Source organism: Pleurodeles waltl, chromosome 1_1 (genome assembly GCF_031143425.1).
Source record: "Pleurodeles waltl isolate 20211129_DDA chromosome 1_1, aPleWal1.hap1.20221129, whole genome shotgun sequence".
In the NCBI taxonomy this organism is placed as follows: Eukaryota; Metazoa; Chordata; class Amphibia; order Caudata; family Salamandridae; genus Pleurodeles; species Pleurodeles waltl.
The window spans coordinates 76,447,066-76,468,319 of record NC_090436.1 but is presented as its reverse complement, the minus strand read 5'-3'; the positions used below and the strand labels follow the sequence as shown (position 1 = coordinate 76,468,319).

At 45.3% G+C, this 21,254-nt stretch overlaps 1 protein-coding gene across 2 annotated transcripts in view; it reads left to right on the top strand.

Annotated features, from left to right (window-relative positions):
- GALT (galactose-1-phosphate uridylyltransferase) overlaps positions 1–21,254 on the top strand; it is a 105,783-nt gene that overhangs the window by 7,065 nt on the left and 77,464 nt on the right. Inside the window, exons 2-4 of one of the 2 annotated variants that reach the window (XM_069214489.1) lie at positions 9,409–9,578; positions 11,873–11,948; positions 13,208–13,256. In XM_069214489.1, coding sequence (XP_069070590.1) covers positions 9,409–9,578; positions 11,873–11,948; positions 13,208–13,256 — 295 coding nt within the window. Of the gene's footprint in view, positions 1–9,408; positions 9,579–11,872; positions 11,949–13,207; positions 13,257–21,254 lie in introns of those variants that run through there. The other variant, XM_069214574.1, reaches the window with a different exon arrangement.

Below are 21,254 nucleotides of genomic sequence, written 5' to 3'. Positions count from 1 at the left end.
CGTATTATGAGCATGGAACTTTTTTTTCTCCTACCAACCCAGACAGAACTCTAGCCTAACCACCTGAACACAGCAAAGCATTACGGTACTACTCCCTTACACTCCGCTTCTCTCTTCAATCTTCAAGAGACGGAACTGGCCCTTAATAGTAGCCAAGGACTTCAGAGATTATTGTTCTTCTATGGGACCTTACGGCCACTCTATGTCTGATGCTGCCGGGCCCATCGCTGTTTCCATGACCCTCAATACTGGTGAGCCCTCCTACATGCTTTTCATGGCGGGACAAAACCGCCAGCCAGTGCGACTATGTCCTGCAGATCCGATACAGCTGGGATCCTTTGAGCAGCACCCGGACTCCCACTGACGCTGCCAATACTTTGATACTGGGCCTCTAGTTCTGGGCTATATCAGTCCCCTGGTACTTTGGATGCCCCCTTCTCCCCTCTGCGGAGATGCCCTCTGAAAAATCATCCAGTAAACATACACAACAACTACTCTTCTCGGAAGCTGTCTCACACTCACGGCTAATGTCCTCAACTGTTGCTATGCCTGACCCCAGCCCGGCAGACACCCCAGTGGATTTATGCTCAGACCCCGCCATGGATCGCATCCTGCAGAAAATCTCTACAGTAGGCCGTCGCCTTGAAGCCATGGATGTCAAGATTACGGATCTCTCTGCAGACTCTAAATTGATTCGTACGGACATAGCTGGCTTCCAAGACAAAGTCACAGACTTGGATCATCACATGTCGACCGTTGAAAGTAAGATGGTAACCCTGCCGGACGTGGACTCAGAACTACAATTCCTTCGACATAAACTCACAGATCTGGAGGAAAGGAGCAGAAGGGACAGTGTCCGCTTTTTTGGCCTGCCAGGGAAAGCGGAGGGTGCGGATCTGAGGGCTTTCCTTAAGGATTTCCTCCCTGCCCTCATGGGCTTTACTTTCTCTCCTACACTGAAGTTTCAGCGAGCCCACAAGATAGGCCCCCTCCACAAGAACAATCTCGGGAGGCCCCGTCCCATCAGAGCATGCTTCCTACGACACAAAGATGTCCGCCAATTACTACTGGCAGCGAGGGCGCAATGCCCATATGGGGCCCAGTGGTCCTGCCTCCAGGTGCTCACCGGGCCGCGGTAGCTCGATGAATCCGAGGCGACCGTTGTTAATTGCAGGCCATGCCCCTCACAAAATCGAGCCCGCAGCCGTTCACGTCTGGCAGGCTGCGGGCTGCTCCGTCTCGCTATGGAGCTATTAGTGTACAGAAGGCCTCTGGTCCCAGCCTCCGGGAGGTTCTGTCAGTTGAGGGTGGGGGGGTGAGGACGGAGAAGAGATTCCCTGCGTGGCCCATTGGCCCTGCCGCCACTCCCAAAAAGCCCGCCGAGCCGCGGAGCTCAGCAATCAGGCGGCCATGTCTACTTGTGGCCAGACCACACCACGACTTATTGTTTTAATGTTGGGTTTCATTTGTTAGCTTTGTATCACACTTTATTAATGTCAGCTTAACATCCTTGCTTGTTAATGGTGAGGATTAAAAGACTGTATGGGTTGGTTACTAGGAAAGAATATTTAGGGCACGGATAAACAGGCCTGGACCAAATGAGATATGTAATGATGTGATGGACAGGAGGATCTCTGCCTAAGAATTGGTCCCGGGTTTTAGGTGTTTTTAATATAAGGTATATTATTATGATTGTGTTATATCATCTTAGTGTGTGTATGTTTACTTGACACTTTTTGCACTTTATCCTGCAAAAGAGTTTTGTATGTTAATCAAAGAGGGTTATGGGTGAATGGCTAACAATACCCTCGGTATTGTAAACCTGGTCTGTCTTTTCTAGATGTTTTATGGTTTTTATTAACTGATAAAGTATCTTTTTCCTCATCATCACTCTATGCTATTACTCTATGCAACTGCACTCTACCATGCACCACTCAACTCTACACCGCTTCACTCCACTCCAAAACAATCTACTCTATGCTACTGCACTGTATGCCCCTCTACTCCCCTCTGCACCACTCTATGCCACTGCACTCTATGCAACTACTTGATGCCTCTGAACTCTATGCTGCTCCACACCACACTTCACTCTACTCTAAAACAATCTACACTCCTGCACTCTGTGCCACTCTACTCCACTCTGCAGCACTCTACTGTATGCTACTGCACTCAACACTTTGCTCTATGCCAACTACTCTGCAGCACTGCACTCTAGGATACTATACTCTACACCACTATGTCACTACACTCCACTGAACTCTGTTCTACACTTCACCACTGTACTCTGCACCACTCTACTCTGCCACACTCTGCACAGCACCACTGCATTCAATGTCACTGCACTCTACAAGACAGCACTTTCCCTCATGGAACTCAATACCAGTCTACTCTGCGCTACTGCACACTATGCCATTGCAATCTGTGCTACTGTACACCATTGCGTTTAATGTCCATGCACTCTATACCACTCTATCCTACTCTACTCCACTGTATTCTTTGCCACTGCTCTCTATGCCACTCTACTCTACGGCACTCTACTGGACTTTGCTCCAATGCGTTCTACAACACTACACTCTGCATCACTCCATGCCATTCTAATTTATTCTGGACCACTGCACTCTGCACCACTTCACTCTACTCTGAAACAATCTACTGTATGCCACTGTACTCAACACCAATGTATTCCACTTTGCACCATTCTATTCTATGCCACTCCACCCTACGCCACTGCAATCTACTCTGCGCCACTCCATGCTTTGCCAACACACTCTACATCACTTTACTAAAAACCAATACACTTTGGCAGGGATGTGGAATTCCTATCCGCCCAGGACATCTTGTTTGGGGTCAAGGGCAACAAGTTTTTATGTTTACTTTGTCCTTGGGACAAGTAGGCCCAACAACCCTCTGCAGCACAAACCCTTTGGCTGCTTGTTTACAGAGAGTGGAACTCTCTGCAGTTGAGGTAATGTGTTTCCAAAGTTACTGCTGTTTGAACTTGTATTTATGGTTCATTATTCGAAAGCCTTCATTATTAGGGTGAGTGCTGTAAATAAATGTTTTAAGGTCACACTTCACTATTGACGTTGGTTCCAGTACAAAACAAAACAAAACGTGTATACACATGTTTGAAAAGTTTAGGCTATGAGGCTAAGTATAATGCTCCCAGAATGCTCTCTGATTAGATGCAAATGAAGTGTCATTTAGTAAAATGTGTTGATGCATGCTAGCATTTCCCAAAAATATTTCTAATGGAAAATCAGTGTAACCATTTTCAACATGAATATGGGAAGCATGAAAATAAACAAACACTGACAAAGCCAACTGGTCTGACATATTTTTATAAGTCTTTTAGTTTCATCAATGCGTGTCTTGTTTTGACATGGCTTTTGTAACACTTTATTGTTGTGGGAGCTACCAGGCCCTCAACATTGTAACAAACACTGGCAAAAAAAACCCCAAAAGTTTTTGAACTCTAAAAGCACACGTTGCCACCAGTGGCATAACAAAGGCCCCGCAGCCGCCCTCCAGGGGGCCCCTTCAGCACAGTACCTGCCCTGAGTGAGTCTGGAGAGGGGGCTCCTCCATGTTCTTTGCAAAGGGGCACCCTCCAGTTTCTTTACGTCACTGATTGCCACTGTAGTTCCTGACACTGAACTAAACTACTTTGTGTGCCAATATGCTCCTTGTGGAAGAGCAGAATGCGATCACTCATGGTAAAGCCAGCCGAAAGAGAGAGAAATAGAAGTTTAATAAAAACAAAATGTCTTTGTTAACACCAGACCTAATTAGGGACCAAGACCCACATGTAGGTAGCTTTTTGCATGTCGCAAACAGCGACTTTCGCTGTTTGCGACGTGCAAAAAGCACATTGTGATGCACAAAACCAGTTTTACGATTCAGTAACCTGGTTACCGAATCGCAAAACGGGTTTGCGACTCGCAATTAGGAAGGGGTGTCCCCTTCCTAATTGCGACTCGCAGTGCAGTGTAGGATTGTTTTGTGACCGCGAACACGGGCGCAAACCAATCGCAGTTTGCACCCATTTCAAATTGGTGCTAACACTTTCGCAAAAGGGAAGGGGTCCCCATGGGACCCCTTCCCCATTGTGAATGTCACTGTAAACATTTTTTCAGAGCAGGCAGTGGTCCTGCGGACTACTGCCTGCTCTGAAAAAGTGAAACGAAAAAGTTTCATTTTTCATTTTTGTAATGCATCTTGTTTTCCTTTAAGGAAGCAGTCACAGACATGGTGGTCTGCTGTCTCAAGCAGGCCACCATCCCTGTGAGGGCCGCTATTCGCAAGGGGGTTGCAAATTGTGACCCACCTCATGATTATTCACTAGTTGGGCATTTGCGAAGCCCTTGCGAATCACAGATAGTGTCAGGGACACCATCCTACATTCGGATTTGCGACTCGCAAATTGCGAGTCGCTCTGACTCGCAATTTGCGGGTCGCAAATCTGAACCTACCTACATGTGGCCCCAAATTCTTAAAGAAAGTCACAAAAGTGCACCCATGGTATATGTCGTACCCCTATAAAATATTTGTGAACTGTATTTTAGCATGGGTAAATACACATGTGTAGATTTGCTCATGTGAAAATCTATTGAGCTTTTGCAAGTTCATTTTCCCTCCGGCCACTTTCTTCCCAACCCTGGAAGAAGTTCTAATTCTGCCATTGTCAGGAGTAAATGTCCAACCTTTCTCATTATGGGAAAATATTAGAGAGAAGCTGGTGAAAATCTTTAAAACATGCAGGTTAGTAGGTTTGCAGACTCAAAGGCATTCCAGCCCTGGAACTATTGCTTACTGCTTCCTCCAGTCCCAGTATGCAGATCTGCAGAAAGGTGGCAAAATAAGGAAATTGCTACAGTAGGGATTGAAACTGTAAGTATTCAAGCCCTACTATGGTAGTAGCCCTGGCATAATCAAAGAGGCTATTATCAGAGCTCTTACATAATGAGATTGCTGCCATAATTTGTCGCCACACTACATGGCACCAAAGGGACAAGTAGATCTTTTTACAGGACAAGTAGATTTGAGAAGCAACCTGTCCCCTGGACAAGTAGATATTTTAATAAATTCCACACCCCTGAGGTTAGTAGGTTTGCAGACTCAAAGGCATTCCAGCCCTGGAACTATTGCTTACTGCTTCCTCCAGCCCCAGTATGCAGATCTGCAGAAAGGTGGCAAAATAAGGAAATTGCTACAGTAGGGATTGAAACTGCAAGTATTCAAGCCCTACTATGGTAGTAGCCCTGGCATAATCAGAGAGGCTATTATCAGAGCTTTTACATAATGAGATTGCTGCCATAATTTGTCGCCACACTACATGGCACCAAAGGGACAAGTAGATCTTTTTACAGGACAAGTAGATTTGAGAAGCAACCTCTCCCCTGGACAAGTAGATATTTTAATAAATTCCACACCCCTGTCTTTGGGCCTGATTACAACTTTGATGGAGGGGATTACTCCGTCCCAAATGTGACAGATATCCCGCCCGCCGAATTATGAGTCCATTATATCCTATGGAACTTGTAAGACGACGGGTGGGATATCCGTCACATTTGGGACGGAGTAATCCCCTCCGCAGAAGTCATAATCAGGCCCTTTATGCCACTGCACTCTGTGCCGTTCTACTCTACACCATTGCTCGTCATTTTGCCCCGCACCACCCTAAGCCAGTGCAAACTACACCAATGCAGTCTTCGCCACTCTGTCTCTGCATTCTACTCTATACCAATGCACTCTACACCACTTTACTCAAAACCATTGCACTCTACACCAATCTACTCTTCATCACTTTACTTTATACCACTGCGCTTGAGCCCACTTTACTCCACTCTGCAACACTCAACTCCAAGATACTCCACTCTATGGCGGTCTACTCCATTAAACTCCACTCCACTCTAGAACACTCTACCTCACATTATGCCCCTCTGCAATTCTGCTCCCCTCTGCGACACCACGCAACTCCTTCTATGCCACCCCATGTCACTTTACTCCATTCTATTCTAAGACACACTACTCCACTTTACTGCTCTCTACATTACCCCACTTTACTCTACACCACTCCACTGTACGTCACTCAACTAAAACACTCTACACCACTCTGTGCAATTCCACACTCCTGCACTCCACGCCACTCCGTTATATGACAATCTGTTCCACTCTATGCCACTCTATCATACAACACTCTACTCCACTTTACGCAACCCCCTTTACGTCACTCAACTCTGCTCTAAACCACCCCATGACACTCTATGCCACTCCACACTACGACACTCTACTCTATTTTGACATTCTACTCCACTCTGCACCTTTCCACTCTGACTTTCTACTCCCTCCACGACATTCCACACCACTTCACTTCACCCCACTCCACTCAGCTCTACTCAACTCTACTCTGTAACACTACACGCTACCACTCCATGCCACTATTTTTTACCCCACTAACTTTTCGCCTTGCTGAACAGCAACCACAACATTGCTAAAACACATTGGCAAAGCCGTTAAATAGCTCTTGCATAGGTAAGAACTGTTGGCTTTGCCAATATGTGTTTCCATTTCCTGTTATGTGGATTCTGCACAATTCATGGTCAGGGGAGGATGGTTTGAACAGAAATTGTCTCACAGAAAAACTGTCTCGGAAATATGTTTTCTGCTCGAACCAGACTCCTGTTGGTATGTTACCTGGTTGTTTTTGCATGAGGCATGTCTTCGTATGAACTTTGAGATACCGACCAATAAAATTGTGTGCAATTTTGTATCATTTCCATGAAAATTACCCTAATAAAATAGAAAAACTACTCAGTTACCTTCCCCACCCCATTGTGTCCACTGACATCCAAATCTTGTATATCACAGTGACTAGTTATCTATTTTATCAGATAGGTTTGTAAAACGTTGTATGCCACCTTGCAGTAGCCGCAGAGCTTTCAGCTGGGGTACATGAAACAGGGGAATCCGCTAAAATCTTGGTGGTCGATTAGCAAACCACAGATGGAACCTGCTTGTTCTGACCCTTGTACTTTTAATCAGTTATTATGACAAATCCTTGGACGATTCAGCTTTTTAACCTAACCGATCAACCAAGTTTGTAATAAAAAAAAAAAAAAAACTAAAGACTTAGGTTTTTCATTTGGAAATGGTGTTTCTTATAGCAGGGTGGCACACGAGCGTCTGTTGCATGGTGACAGCAAAGTGAATACTAGGACCTGGAAACCATAAGCCCTTGGTGCATACATTGTGTATTCTCCTTGTGTAGCTTTGTAAAGGCATGACAAAGTTGATGCACAAAATGGCAAGCAGTGAGTCAATGCGTTCATTGAGAAATAACTATTTTTAGTTAAACATACCTAATAAAATGCTTACAGTAGATGCTTTAGAAACAGAGGAGACAGTTGTGATTCAGGCCCTGTTGTTGTAGTCCACCCTGGGATCATCATGTGGGGCAGCACTGCTGGAAAGAGTATCATTTGAACGTGGAAAAAGACACCGCCCAGTAGGACTTTGGATTTAAATGGGACCTGCACGTGCCTAATTTAGGGGGTGATTCTGACCGCGGCGGACGGCGGTCGCCGCCCGCTAAGCGGTTCCCGCCGAAAGACCGCTCCGCGGTCAAAAGACCGCGGCGGTCATTCTGGCTTTCCCACTGGGCTGGCGGGCGACCGCCGAAAGTCCGCCCGCCAGCCCAGCGGGAAACACCCTTCCCACGAGGACGCCGGCTCAGAATGGAGCCGGCGGAGTGGGAAGGTGTGACGGGTGCAGTTGCACCCGTCGCGAATTTCAGTGTCTGCAAAGCAGACACTGAAATTCTTCGTGGGGCCCTCTTATGGGGGCCCCTGCAGTGCCCATGCCATTGGCATGGGCACTGCAGGGGCCCCCAGGGGCCCCGCGGCACCCCCTACCGCCATCCTGTTCCTGGCGGGAGACCCGCCAGGAACAGGATGGCGGTAGGGGGTGTCAGAATCCCCATGGCGGCGGAGCGCGCTCCGCCGCCATGGAGGATTCTCAAGGGCAGCGGGAAGTCGGCGGTACACCGCCGACTTTCCGTTTCTGGCCGCGGCTGAACCGCCGCGGTCAGAATGCCCAGCGGTGCACCGCCAGCCTGTTGGCGGTGCTACCGCCGACCTCCGCCATGGCGGTAATTACCGCCAGGGTCAGAATGACCCCCTTAGTGTTTTTATGGTTTGCTTGTCCAATTAAGCGGCTTTTAAAACTGACAAGAGAATAGAAAATACTAACTTTTGCCGCAGCACACAGTAATAGCCTCACACCTGAAGCATTCTTGATCAGAGGTCATGAGGGTATAGGTAAAAGGTCAGTTATCAAATAATTGATCAGTTTCTGTCCTGTCTGGAATAATGTTAACACCTCCATAATTCGAAACACAGCAAGATACAAAATCTCTCTTTCTGTTTGCAAACAGATGAAATTATAAATCAAAATGAATTTCCTAAATCTTCAAAAGGCCTCTCTACTCAGGAAGATTAGTGTGACAGGAAAAATGTCAGAACCCTTGTCAGAGGGCCAGGGGCAAGCAGGAGCTACTGAGGCTGATCGTAGGGAGGGGAGTTTGACCCCTTATATTCCTGATGGCCCGAGGCCCGACTTGCAGTGGGCTCTCAGCCACTGCGTCAAGTACCCCTTCAGCACTTGACTCTCAGTGGTAGTGCGGGTCGTGCAGTCAAAGGCTTTTATTTAACGGGGGAGGTGCAAGATTTACGAAAACCTGTTGTTGTTTTGATGTCGAGTAAATGGAACAGACTCTGTTGATTAATACCTTGTCCTAGCCCCAGGAAGAGTATTTAATTTTTCTTTGTTTATGGTTGTTCTGCCATTTCTGAGGGCTGTAATAATTATTCCTCGGATGAAGTAACAACCTGAGAACAGCGATTGTGCTGTCCAGTATTAATTATCTCTTCATGCAAGTGTAGGTATTTGGGTACATGTTTCGACACAACAATGTCTTGAGAAGCCTGCACCAGGGAAGGAAAGAGCCGTTCTTAGGTATAGGAAGGTACACTTACCCATAGGTCTGTACTCAGTCTAGGCCCTCTGTCGTGGCTGTCCCTCACTCTTACTGCCCTTAGTGGCACAGAGGCTTTTTGAAAAATAATTTCTCTGCTCCTCCCCGCATCCACATGGTTATCCACATACTTCAGTAGTTGAGAATGGAGGGCCTTGGCCAACCTAATCTTCAAGACTTTATCTCAGTTGGTGCCTGAATCGAATGTGGCCATGTACTAAGTGTTACGCCGAGACACCATTTCTTTCCAGTCGCTGTTACTGCCCAGAAGTCAAAAGTGACCCAGCCCCAACAAGAACATATGTTTGATGTTACTCGCTAGGTATTACTGAATCAAGGTGGTGACACCTTTTTTTCTTTCCCTCAATTTCTAGAGCACCAGCATGTACGTTACAATCCACTGCGGGACGAGTGGGTGCTGGTGTCTGCGCACCGAATGAAAAGGCCATGGCAAGGTCAGCTTGAGAAACCACCCCCAGAGCATGTTCCGCGCAATGATCCTTCCAACCCGCTCTGCCCCGGAGCAAAGAGAGCCAATGGAGAGGTAAGACAACTAGATGTGCTCAGGTTTAATGGTGTTTGCTAGCGAGGGCACTTTGCTGTCCAGGAGCTCCTGGGCTGATGCTCATAGTGACGGTTCGTGTTCCCGTTCCTATGTATAAATGATCTTGGTTTGAGCATACTCACGTATGTTCTTACATCACTCCAGGATGGTACCTCTAAAATTAAGTTTTCAAGCCCCTCCTCCTCTGTCCCAACTGGTCCAGTGCCTTACCCACTGCATCCATTACACTGTGCCAATCATGGCCTCCTTGCTTTATCTGGACACTTACACCTCCTCAAGCTTCATATTATTCGGACTGCTTGGACTTCTTTGTAGTGTTCCCCATTCTCAACTCATGTAAATAACCTCTCTCGCTGAGGTCAAATGCTTCCCTAAATCCAATCTGCTTACCTTCGAAAGACCATGTCAGTTAACCAAACTACACCTCACATATTACTGAAGTGTTACTACGAATATGCTGTAAATAATGTTTCTAACTATAATACCATGCTGCATTGTCACCTTACCTTATCTGGATCCCTCTACTCAGATCACTATATTACACTTACATGTCTGTGTGTAACCACTCCACCTGTAAAAGTTCAGTTTTACTCTGTTGTTCCTGTTGGAGGGCTGCACATTCTTCATTAAACGCCAATACATATATTGTTATATCCTAGAAGAGAATACTACATTGTACTGTAGTCAGCTCTCAATAAAGCTGTAAATTCCCTAGTGTCAGGTGTGAGCAGTGCACCCGTTCAGATCTTTTAGCTCAAAGTCCTGTGGCGATGGGGATAAAAGGAACCCTTACTTGTTCACAGTGTTATTCCAGCCCCTCTTGTAAGTCTAAATTCATGCCTTACTTTTTTCATAACCTGTGAGTTATTTGTCACTTAGTGGAGGGACCAGAAGCTACTGCTCAAAGTTATTATTTATGAGTCCCACAGGTTTATGAGGCATTACAACCCAGATAGTGTACAGCAGAACATTTTAAACCTTAAATATTTTTGTAAAATCTTAAAATGAGACTTTGCACATGCCTTTTCTAATTGGGATGCACATTTTAAACTCTGAGGGACACAACCCGCTGGAAGAGTCAAATTTCTCCCCCCACCACCTCCCTCCAGTAGACCCTACCATTGACATACCATTTCTATATTACCTACATACCATTTCATTACAAATCACTAGACCAACAGTACCTGATAGAAAGATCCCACATTGCCCCACCTCGCCTTTAACACTTGCTGTACTCAGTTTGCCTGATACTCACCAATCTCTGACTTTACCTCCTCCTGCAGGATCTGTTGCAGCTGGCATGTGTCCTTGGCCCTCCCTCTTTGTAATGTTCCTCCCACTCTTCACCACCCTCACCCAGCAGTTAGCTTCCTGGTCACCTCTGTAGTCCCTTGCCTCTCCATATTTGTCCTTAAACCTCAGCCTTGCGTTGCATATTCAAATATATTTGTTATACTTCAATAAACTCTTTGTGAGGCGTAAGAAATTAAAATGCCAACTTTCACGTAGATCAAAAAGCAGCTAATGGGGAGTGACTTGCACATTACTCAGTCACTGTTCTTTTATTTCATCTTACTCCAGACAAAATAGGACCTGCTGAGCAGCAAGGTGTAGAGGTCACACTTCTTTGTAGTCAGAGGTGAGTCAGTCTAGTATTAAAAATCACAACTAGTTTGTGAAGTATGCTGACCTGATTCTAAACTACAATAGGTAAAAGATTACTCCAAGATGCTTTTAAATCTCACTAGGCTTTGAACATCTATTTTTAGCATAGCTATCTGCATTACCTTTTGTTACCAGTTCTTTCAAATTTACATAGAGTGTGTTTTGGCTCCTTTCGGGGTAGTGTTTCTACCTCACCTCACGCTGTTGGTTGTTTAGTATATCATTCCTCCGCCTGTGAGGTGCGTGCAATGCAATGTGTGAGGGATTATTTTACATCTTAAAAGTATTAATGATCCCACGTTGCATTTTTATCACATAGATTCATTGTATACAGCAAGCAAAAGTTTTTTTTTTTGATTTTTCACTACGGTAGGCTTTTTTAATGCTTTAGTTGGGGCTAAAGTTGCAAGCTAGAACTTTAGAATTTTTCAGTGCTTGTTTGGTATTTAACGGTGGCGCACTGCTAATTGTTTATTGCCACAACAACACACACATCATGCTAAGATGCCTTAGCATGGGTTTTAGCAATATTTAAATACCAGTCGGGGCAATTTAGGTTTTGTATACTAACCCAGACCTAATGCTATTCTTGTTGTTTCCTGTTGAAGGTGAATCCTCTGTATGAGAGCACATACCTGTTTGAGAATGACTTCCCAGCCCTCCAGCCAGATGCACCAGAACCCGGTAAGTTGGTTAGATCTTTAAGTAACCTGAGAGAGCCAAATAACCTTCAACTGAACCACTTCTGTGATTAATCTGTGTATGTTTTAGTATTTGATATAGTGCAGACCAGGCTGAGGAGCATTCGAGCAATGTATATTATGCAGGGGTGGGGGGTGGTTTGGGAAACGATACAATATTAAGAACATCAAATGTGGATACATATCTTTGAATTGCACCATCACATTTCACATATTTACATTCTATGCACAGAATTAGGAGAAAGACATTGCCTTTTATATTGCTTCTTGCTGTGGCGTTGCTGCACACAATTACTTTGGTAGGCAGCTCTAGTTGCTCCCGCAAATTACCTCTTTATTGCCAGGAAGAACTTTGGTAGAGCGACCCTTCTTTTTAGCATGTCCCAAGACTCCTTGCTCACATCATGAGCACTGATCTGTGAGTATCACAAGGACACGATAGCATCCACTGACCCCAAAATAAATTACATACTGAGGGTCTTATTTCAAACGTAAACTTACACGTTTGGTGTGAGTTACTATTTTTTTGATGTTCACAAACTACAGGTGTAGTTTTACGCGTAGTGTCTTTACAACTGCGGAGAACTCCGTACATCAAAAGATAAGACAGTCAGTCACTGAAGTAATAAAAAAAAACACTACATCTAAAACTACAGTTGTAGTTTGTGAATAGCAGGAAAATAGTCACACCAAAAGTGTAAATTTACCTTTTTGAATAAGGCCCAGAGGGTCTAGTGGATATTACCTTTGCAGACGAATGTAGGCGCTAGTCAGAGGTTCACGTGACAGATGCCGAAGCGATATTTATTAGATCAACTTTTTAGGGTTCATATTGAGATCAAAGGATACTTGCTTTGTGGGACACCCAATGAGAAACGAGTCTCAGCTTCAACACCTTGAACCTGGGCCCTGCAACCAGATTCATAACTAACCTTGTGTCAAATTCAGATCCAGCACAACCCTTAGAAGTAAGCCCATCGTGCGCCTTGTTATAAGATTGCAGCCCACTGCCTGGCATCTTTGAAATCCATGTAAAATAGCAAATCCTGAGTGTGCAAAGAAATAACCCTTGACGGTCCTACAACAGCGAGGCTTGTGGAGGGCCCACGTAGAAACAGTCACAATCCTCATGCATTATTAGGAAACTCTAAGACTCACCTGCATTTACTACGTCTGGTAAAATGTAACCTGCTTTTATCACTCAATGAAGAGGGGAGCTTTACAATAGTTTTTTTGTTCCAGGCGATGGTGTCCACCCGCTGCTTAGGGCCGGACCGGCCAGAGGAGTCTGGTAGGTAAACACTGTTGGACAGATGCACTTGAAATTGCACAAAGCGTTGTCTGAGCACATGCCTGGTGCACCATTGCACGGCTAAGGGTGTGAGGCCAGTGCATGTGATTAACGGGTTTAGAGAGATGATTTCCTCTTGAAAATGTGCAATATGTGCACATCTGTTACCCCTGTGCAATTATGAACATTTACAAAATATAGAACAGTTGGTTTCCTGTGAATATATATTATTTGTGTCAATTTTTATTTGATATTTGATATTTGATGTTTTTAGCACTTACTTCCATGGTGCTGGGTGCAGTTTGTGTTATTACCAGTTGCCCCAGTTTCTGCGACCTTCGCTCTACATCTTTTAGGGCCATATGTACGAATACATTTTCCCATAGACAAAGAATGGGTAAAACCCTTTGATACATCTGGCCCTTAGTTCGGATATTGAAATCGTAATAATTGAATGAATGAAACTTAGGAATAATACATGCCTCACACAGCATTTATTGATTACTATACGGAGTGGCTTGAACAGAACGCTATTTTCTTTATATAACTAGTGGGCTCTGAACACATTATCATGGACTCTTGCAATGTTTCTCACCCTCAGAAAACTTTAAGTATTTCTGTGTTTGTCAATTAAAACAAACCGTGCCACCTGGTAATGCACCTTAGCTCCCAAGCAGTGTTTTGGGGTACTAGCCTCAAAAGAGCATTATCTGAAACAAAACAAGATATTTCATATCAATATCACACTCAACCATATCATAGCCACCCTGGGCCCACAAACTCCTAACCTTCCTTCCACACATGACACTTGGACCTTCGACTACTGGACCTGCTACTGGCCATAGGCGCCAGAACTATCCCGACTGGCTGGAAAAAACACAAACACCATTCCTCGTCATACATCGTGGGCCTGCTTCATACGAACAATATTCATAACCACAACTTTAGCACAACATCTTCCAGAGTCTCAAGGAACAAATTAGATTCACACATTGAAAAGTTTAACCACCTCAACTCCAATACATCATCCAATTATACTATCTTCTCAAAAGCTGTCCCACCTGCACTACTGCAAACACTAGGCCAATATTCCTATATTGTCACACATTACTTATGCCTCCTACCCTTATTTTGCTTTTCATTTTCTTTCCTATGTCATCTCTTTGCCTCTTTCTCTATCTCTGTGCTTCCCCCCTCATAACCTGTAAACGGTGCAATACAGGACATCATACAATTCCTGTGAAATCACTTCATATTAGACGTATTGCTTTATCACTACCATGTGCATGCTCTTTTCTTCTTCTTTTGTTCTTTTTTTAATTTGTGAAACTCCAATAAACATTTTCCTAAAATAAAAAATAAGCATCACGCAAATTGTGTTAAATTTAAGGAGCACTGGTAAGGTAATGTTTATTGTTTAGTTACTTAAAACCATAACAATGTGGAAAATACTTTAAAATACATTCATATCGTCAATAGGTCGTCATTAGCAGTCTAATTTATTTAGACATATTCCTATTGCTTGGTTGTGTGCTCCTTCCCGATGCATTTAAAATACATTGTAATAACATAACAAATTGTTTGCTTCTTAAAAACATTACTCATTCCATTTGTGGATAAGACATCTCTTGATACCAATATCAAGCGTTAGGCTGTGAAATGTCATCTTGTGGTTTCGCCGAATCTACCAAGTGACCCACCCTTTACCAAATAAATTGTCATTGTTGTTTGTTTGTTTGCCGTTTTACCAGGCCCATTGCATAAGACAGTTTGTGCAGCCTTGCATATTTCCCTTCTAGTTGGTTAGTTTAACCGCCAATACCGGCCCAGTTTATCGCAATGGCGGAGGTCTTATACCAGGTGGACCGTGTGAGGAGTTTGAGGGAGGGTGATGCTACTTTGAATGCTGCTTTCAGGTTACCAGGGATAGAAATTTCACTAGGCACAGGTCAGTTCCAGATCCCCAGGTGCAAAACACGCCAGCACAGCTTACCTCCTTGTCTGTAAGCCTCTACTGTTAAATTTGTTCTTTAGTGAGGCTTTTCGTTCTGATACACAATGATTGCATGAGCAGAGGACGTGTAAAGATCTTTTGTATCCTCTCCGCACTGTAGCCCGAAGTGATGGAGATAAAGCCCTACAGGGAAAATCCCTAGTAGAGGGAAGATTACTCAGTTTGAAACCAGGTAGGCCATTTTTACATTATATTCTTTAAAAATTCATATCTCAAGTTCTACTTATTGGATTGTTCTTTCAGTCTTGTTTTATTTATTAAATTAAGTTCTGTTTTTCTAACCTGGTGTGGCATCCTTTTTGTGTGGTGTTTCACTGTTTACTGTTTGAATTGTTGCACAAATACTTTACACATTGCCTTCAAGTTAAGCCTGACTGCTCTTTGCCAAGCTGCAAGAGGATGAGCACACATCAATTTGGGGTTTGGCTTGTGCCTTACCCTGATAAGAAATGTGGTTGCTGCTTGACCAGGGCTGCCACCCCAGTCAACATAAAAACCTAATTTTATCACCCTGCCCCCTCCAATTCTCCAGACACTGGGGGCAACTCATTCCCCAGAATGCAGCCTAATGGCATCTGAGGGCTAACTGTGACCCTTCTCTGGGTCACCTCCCCACCCCACTCCATGGATAGGCCTTGCAGTAGTGAAAAATAAATTTGCGAGTTTTTTACTACCAGGAGATGGAAAACTTAAAAGTACATGTCCAACTTTTTAAATACATTGCACCCTGGCTTTGGGGCTATCTAGGGCATACCTTAGGGGTGACATATGTATTAAAAAGGAAGGTTTGGGCCTGGCAAAAGGTTTACTTTGCCAGGTTGAATTGGCAGTTTGAAACTGCACACAGGGGTTCTGCAGTGGCAGGCCTGAGACAGGTTTAAAGGGCTTCTTAAGTGGGTGGCACAATAAGTGCTGCCGGCTCATTTGTAGCATTTAATTTACAGACCCTGAGCAAACGTAGTGCACTCTACTAGAGTCTTATTGGTAAATTAAATATTCCAATTGGGGGATCCCGCTTTTTAGGGAAAGAGCACAAGCACTTTAGCAGTGATTAGCCGTGGTAAAGTGTGCAGAATCCTAAGGGCAGCAAAAACGAAGTCAGCAAAAACAGGAGGTCTGAAGGCAAAGAAGTTAGGAGAACCACACCAAGGATGCCAGGTCTAACACATGGCTGCCAGGTTGCCCTGACAGTTCGGTTTTCTGGGGGTACCACGCCCAAGAGGAGGATACTGGACCCCAGATGGAGGAGCAGGGTGAGGGCCAGCTCACCTCTGTCTCTTGCTTAGCCTCTGGGTACGTACCCTAGTCTGGGTAACCAGTCTCAGGATTCCACCCCTGACCTGGTAGGAAGGAGAGTGGAAAAAAGGTGCAAGTCACCTGGGGCTACTGCCCCCACTCTGAGAAGCCTCAGAGGGCAGAGGCCCTTGTATGACAAGGGGCCTGGCTCTTGATACTGATAGCTGTCAGTGGCCTCTGTGAGTTGTGTTCTTGTAGACTGAGTTTTCCTTGGGTTGGGGACAAAATTCTGCTCCAAGGGGGGAAATGGGCCACATCACCATTGGGATGAGAGGCTGTGTGCTCCTGCCCTCCTTGTGTTTAAAAGGCTCCCTTGAGCCAATGAGCTGACAAGCTCACCTGTGATGCACCTGTGTCCCTGTGGAGTGGTACTGTGACCTGAGAAACCTTGGGCAGTATACTGGCAACCACAGATGACTTTTCTCTGCGCTTTGTAACTTCTGCTCTCTACTGATGAAGGGCTAAACTCACAAACACGTGCCTAGAGATAACAGTACTATCTGCACCAACTTTGGTGAAAAAATACAGCAACTTTGAAGTAAGTGTACTGCATTTACCAGGATGCAATGGGGTGAACTGTGCTTGGATGAGAGGAAGTGTTCTGCACTGCCCCCACCCCCTTGGGTTTAAAAGGCTCCCTTGAGACAGTGAGCTGATGAGCTCACCTGGAGTGCACCTGTGTGCCTGTGGAGTGGCACTGTGGCCTGAGAAGACTTGGGCAGCATACCGGCAACCCCAGATGACCTTTCTCTGCCCTCTACTACTTCTGCTCTCTGCTGATGAAGGGCTAAATCCAGAAACACGTGTTTAAAGACCTTTACTCAATTATATCCTTTACCTCGATGTTCTTTTATAGGACTATACCAGGACTTACCAAGGTCTTTCACAATACAGTACCTATGGTCCTTGTTCTCCAAATTCCTTATTTTATGACAAATGAATAAAACACTGGCCTCCTTTACCCACTGGGGATACAGGTAATTATACCATTCCCTTACCCTTCCTACATCCCCCTACTGACCATTTCATTGTTAACTTTTTATTCTTGTTTCTACTTTCCAGCAGTACTTTTAGCACAATTTCCCTACTCAGAATCTTCTCCATTCAGCCCCATACTCTAGGTATGTCTAAGTCCATGTTATTCTCCTTCTTATGTACTCATACCCATTTATCTTTTTTTCCTTCACCTACTACAGTTTTAACTCTTACTATGGGAACTGCATATCCGCTCCACGTCAGCATACCACATGTTCACACCTTTAAACTTTTTTAGGTGTCTCTTTCCTATTCTTTGTAAATGGTCCTGTTTGGCAGCTTTTATTGAACTCTTTCACCATCTTGACCATCTTGACCACCTTGCTTTCTCACTTTGGTGTCTGCTTTATTATCTCTACCACTTCCAATGCCATGTCTATCTATTCCACTTGTACCACTTGCCAGTCCATATTAAAATGAAACAATATTGTATATATATTTCTTGCAGCCTTGAAAAAGTCACTTGTGTGACGAAACATGTGTTAGCTGTGCTTGATGGATGTGTCTTTCTACTTACCAAACTGCTGTTCAAAATAAAAGATGTTTTCCATGAGAAACGTGAAAGACTGATGCGCTTCACTTGTTGCTGGACTCTTCATATTTTGAACTTACTGTTTTTGTATTACTGCTTTATACGCTGTGTGCTGTGGTCCCATTTGTCCACGTGTTTAAAGATAACAACACTATTTGCACCTGCTCCCTCCCCCTTGGGCCACATCACAATGTTCGCCATGGTGGTACTGTCAGCCTACCGAGGGAGCAAGTTAGGGTTAGGTTCTGCACAAATGGGATCACCGGATGAAGAGAAGGGTTCTCCATTCAGGTACATGTTGTCGTTTTTGCTGCTAAAGTTTTAATATTGTTTTAAGGTGTTGGAGGCACCGCGTTCTGGTTGGCTGAGGCAGGACTCTAGCCAGGCAGAACCTGCCACTCCTTTCAAGGTTGGATGATTACACTTATATTATAACATGTGCTCTCCCTTGGGTAGCTTGGCACAGAGCAGTCAGGCTTATCACAGAGGCAATGTGTAAAGCAAAGACACAGCACTTCCCCACCACAACCACACTGCTTGGCACAAAGGAGACTTCACACACAGTGTATGTATAAAAAGATTGTATTCAACATACACCTTGTCAACACAGTACGGGTATAATGTAACTCTGGGCCTATTCCCCAATTTGCAATGGAAGCCACAATATGAGACACAGCTGTGTTATACACTGCTATTGTATGTAAACATGAGGAAGACTATACATTCCCTCCCGCACCCACATAAGGTGCCAAACGTTGTCAGGACAAGACCTACATTTTTTAGAATTCCCCACAATCAGTGTAACACATAAATTCTGGGTGCACCCCGGTTCCCAACATTAGCAGCAAAATGTACATTCAAGGCTTACAACACTTTGGCTAGCATAAGACGTAATGCCAACCGTATGAACGTCTTGACAGGATAAATGTGATCAGCAGCACGACGGTGATGCCTTCACATTCACCCACACTCACTCCTGCACATCCACTCTGTACTTCTGTGCAGTGCCACAGGTATCAGCCGGTGCATGCGCACACTTAGTCGTATGCACTCACTCCCAGAACCCAAATGCTGTGACCTGATACCCGAATAATGTATGCCACTGTGTTTACGAGTACCCTGGGTTCCAAACCGCCCCTCACCCACCAACCAGCTTCATCTATTCCACCCCTCCACGAACCAAAGTTTACATCAACCTTTCCCTGGTAACTGGGTTCAGGGTTCCGAGGCCAAGGTGGTGGGAAAGGAAAGACAACAGCCAGTAAACAATTAAGGAGACGTTCAGGTTTCCCACAGGAGGTTCACTCAGTGGTCTGCAAAACACAGGTGGAGGGTCACTCGGGCTGCCATTAGACACAGAGGCTCGAAGCCCAGTTAGACAGTTCAAAGTTACCAAATAGTTACCAGTTTCATCACCTCTGGAACGGAGAGGCGCCTTTGGGGCTTGTTGACGTGAGTCGCCCTCCACACTACCAGCTACTTAGTAGGCCCGCATCTCCTGTACCAGGAGGTGCTGCATCTGGGGCACAAAGACTCCAGTGACCCTAGGCGGTTATGATTCCTTGTGAAAAGTGCTCAGTGCTGTACCTTCACAAAAGGGAACACAACGTCAGAGGTCAGCTGATCTGAGTCTCCCTGACCATACTATCATTCACGAGCCAATTCCCAAGATGGTACCTCCTCGGACAGAGGCACCTGTCTGGTGTGTGATGACTTGAACTGCACCAGACACTCCCTGACTCTCACACAAAAGGATGTAAATACTGCACTCCTCTGGGAGGCACAATGTCTAGCACACAATAATTTGAGTCGCATTAGACCATACGGCCACACTCAAAAGCTGGTTTCTGTACTTCTCTGGAAAGAGGCAAACTGTCTAGTACTCGATAACTTGTAGCTACACCAGACTCCCCGGTCACACACTTTGACGCAAGTTCAATCATGCCAAACGAGGCCTAGTACAGCACAACTTAGGTTGCTTCCCAAACTCCGAGGGTTGCAACCAGTGAACAGGGCCCCGCACACAATGAGCATGCAGCCGAGGCTCACACGAGAGAAATGTGACACACTAGATGGGCCCCAAGGAGTCCCCGGGTGATCCTGTTCACACCAACAGTATGTTTCAGTGTGCAGTGGTCCCCGTGACAAAGGGCAGCTCACCTGAAGTGCGGGCAGTCCTTGGCAAGCTACACACCAGGCAATTCCATACACAATAATTAGGCCACGCTAACGCCGCTGTCCCCAGGTGAAATCCAGCATACAAAGTAGACGTAGTAGAGGGCATACCTCTCCAGATATTACTGGTCATTGATGTGAGTCCCTCTCAGGAGGTCTTTGACATCCCTGGGTCCACAGAGAACAGGGGGCAAGCCAATCTGCCCTTAAAGATTTACCCTTTGGGGCGCTACACAGCAGCAGCCAATCAGCCCCAGACCAGTCTCTAAGCAAGAAGGGGTGCGCGGATCCCCTCCTCAGACAGTTATCCTTCTGGGCACAACAGATTCCTCTGGCAGTGTGCCCACACGGTACAGCAGCACCGGTCCCGTGTCACTGTAAAGGTTACTCTGCCTTGCAGACGTTGAGTACCCCTAGTTATACTAGATGGTTCCTTCGAAGATGGGAATGGTTCAACAGGTTCTCCTTTGATGCGCATATGTCATCACTAAATTTCCTCCCTGTCCGCCCTGAGGCTCTGGAGTGTAGATCTTTATCTTTAGTGGGGCCATGTCCTGGCTTCGAGAGGCCTAGTGTCAAAAACTTTTGCCCCTAATATATCTATCCATTCCCCAAATGGCAGGGATCTGTCATTCTGCATGCCCTAGTTTTATAGCGGTCACCTGGGGAATGCACAAATGTGATCTACACCCGTGACCTGTAGAATGGAGCCTAATTTACAAGTTGCCTCGAAGTGGCATTTCTAGGACACCAATAGCAAAACAACTTTTACAATGGCGGTTTGTCATGCTGAGTCCAACAATACTAAACATCCTGAGGCTGCTCTCCTGCAATCCACTATTGCAGCCATACACCCATGCTACCTTATGGGTAGAGCAGTGCTCATAAGTAATGCGAACACGCATGGGTGTTCGGCTTTCCCTGGGCACCTGTGTCCTGGCACACA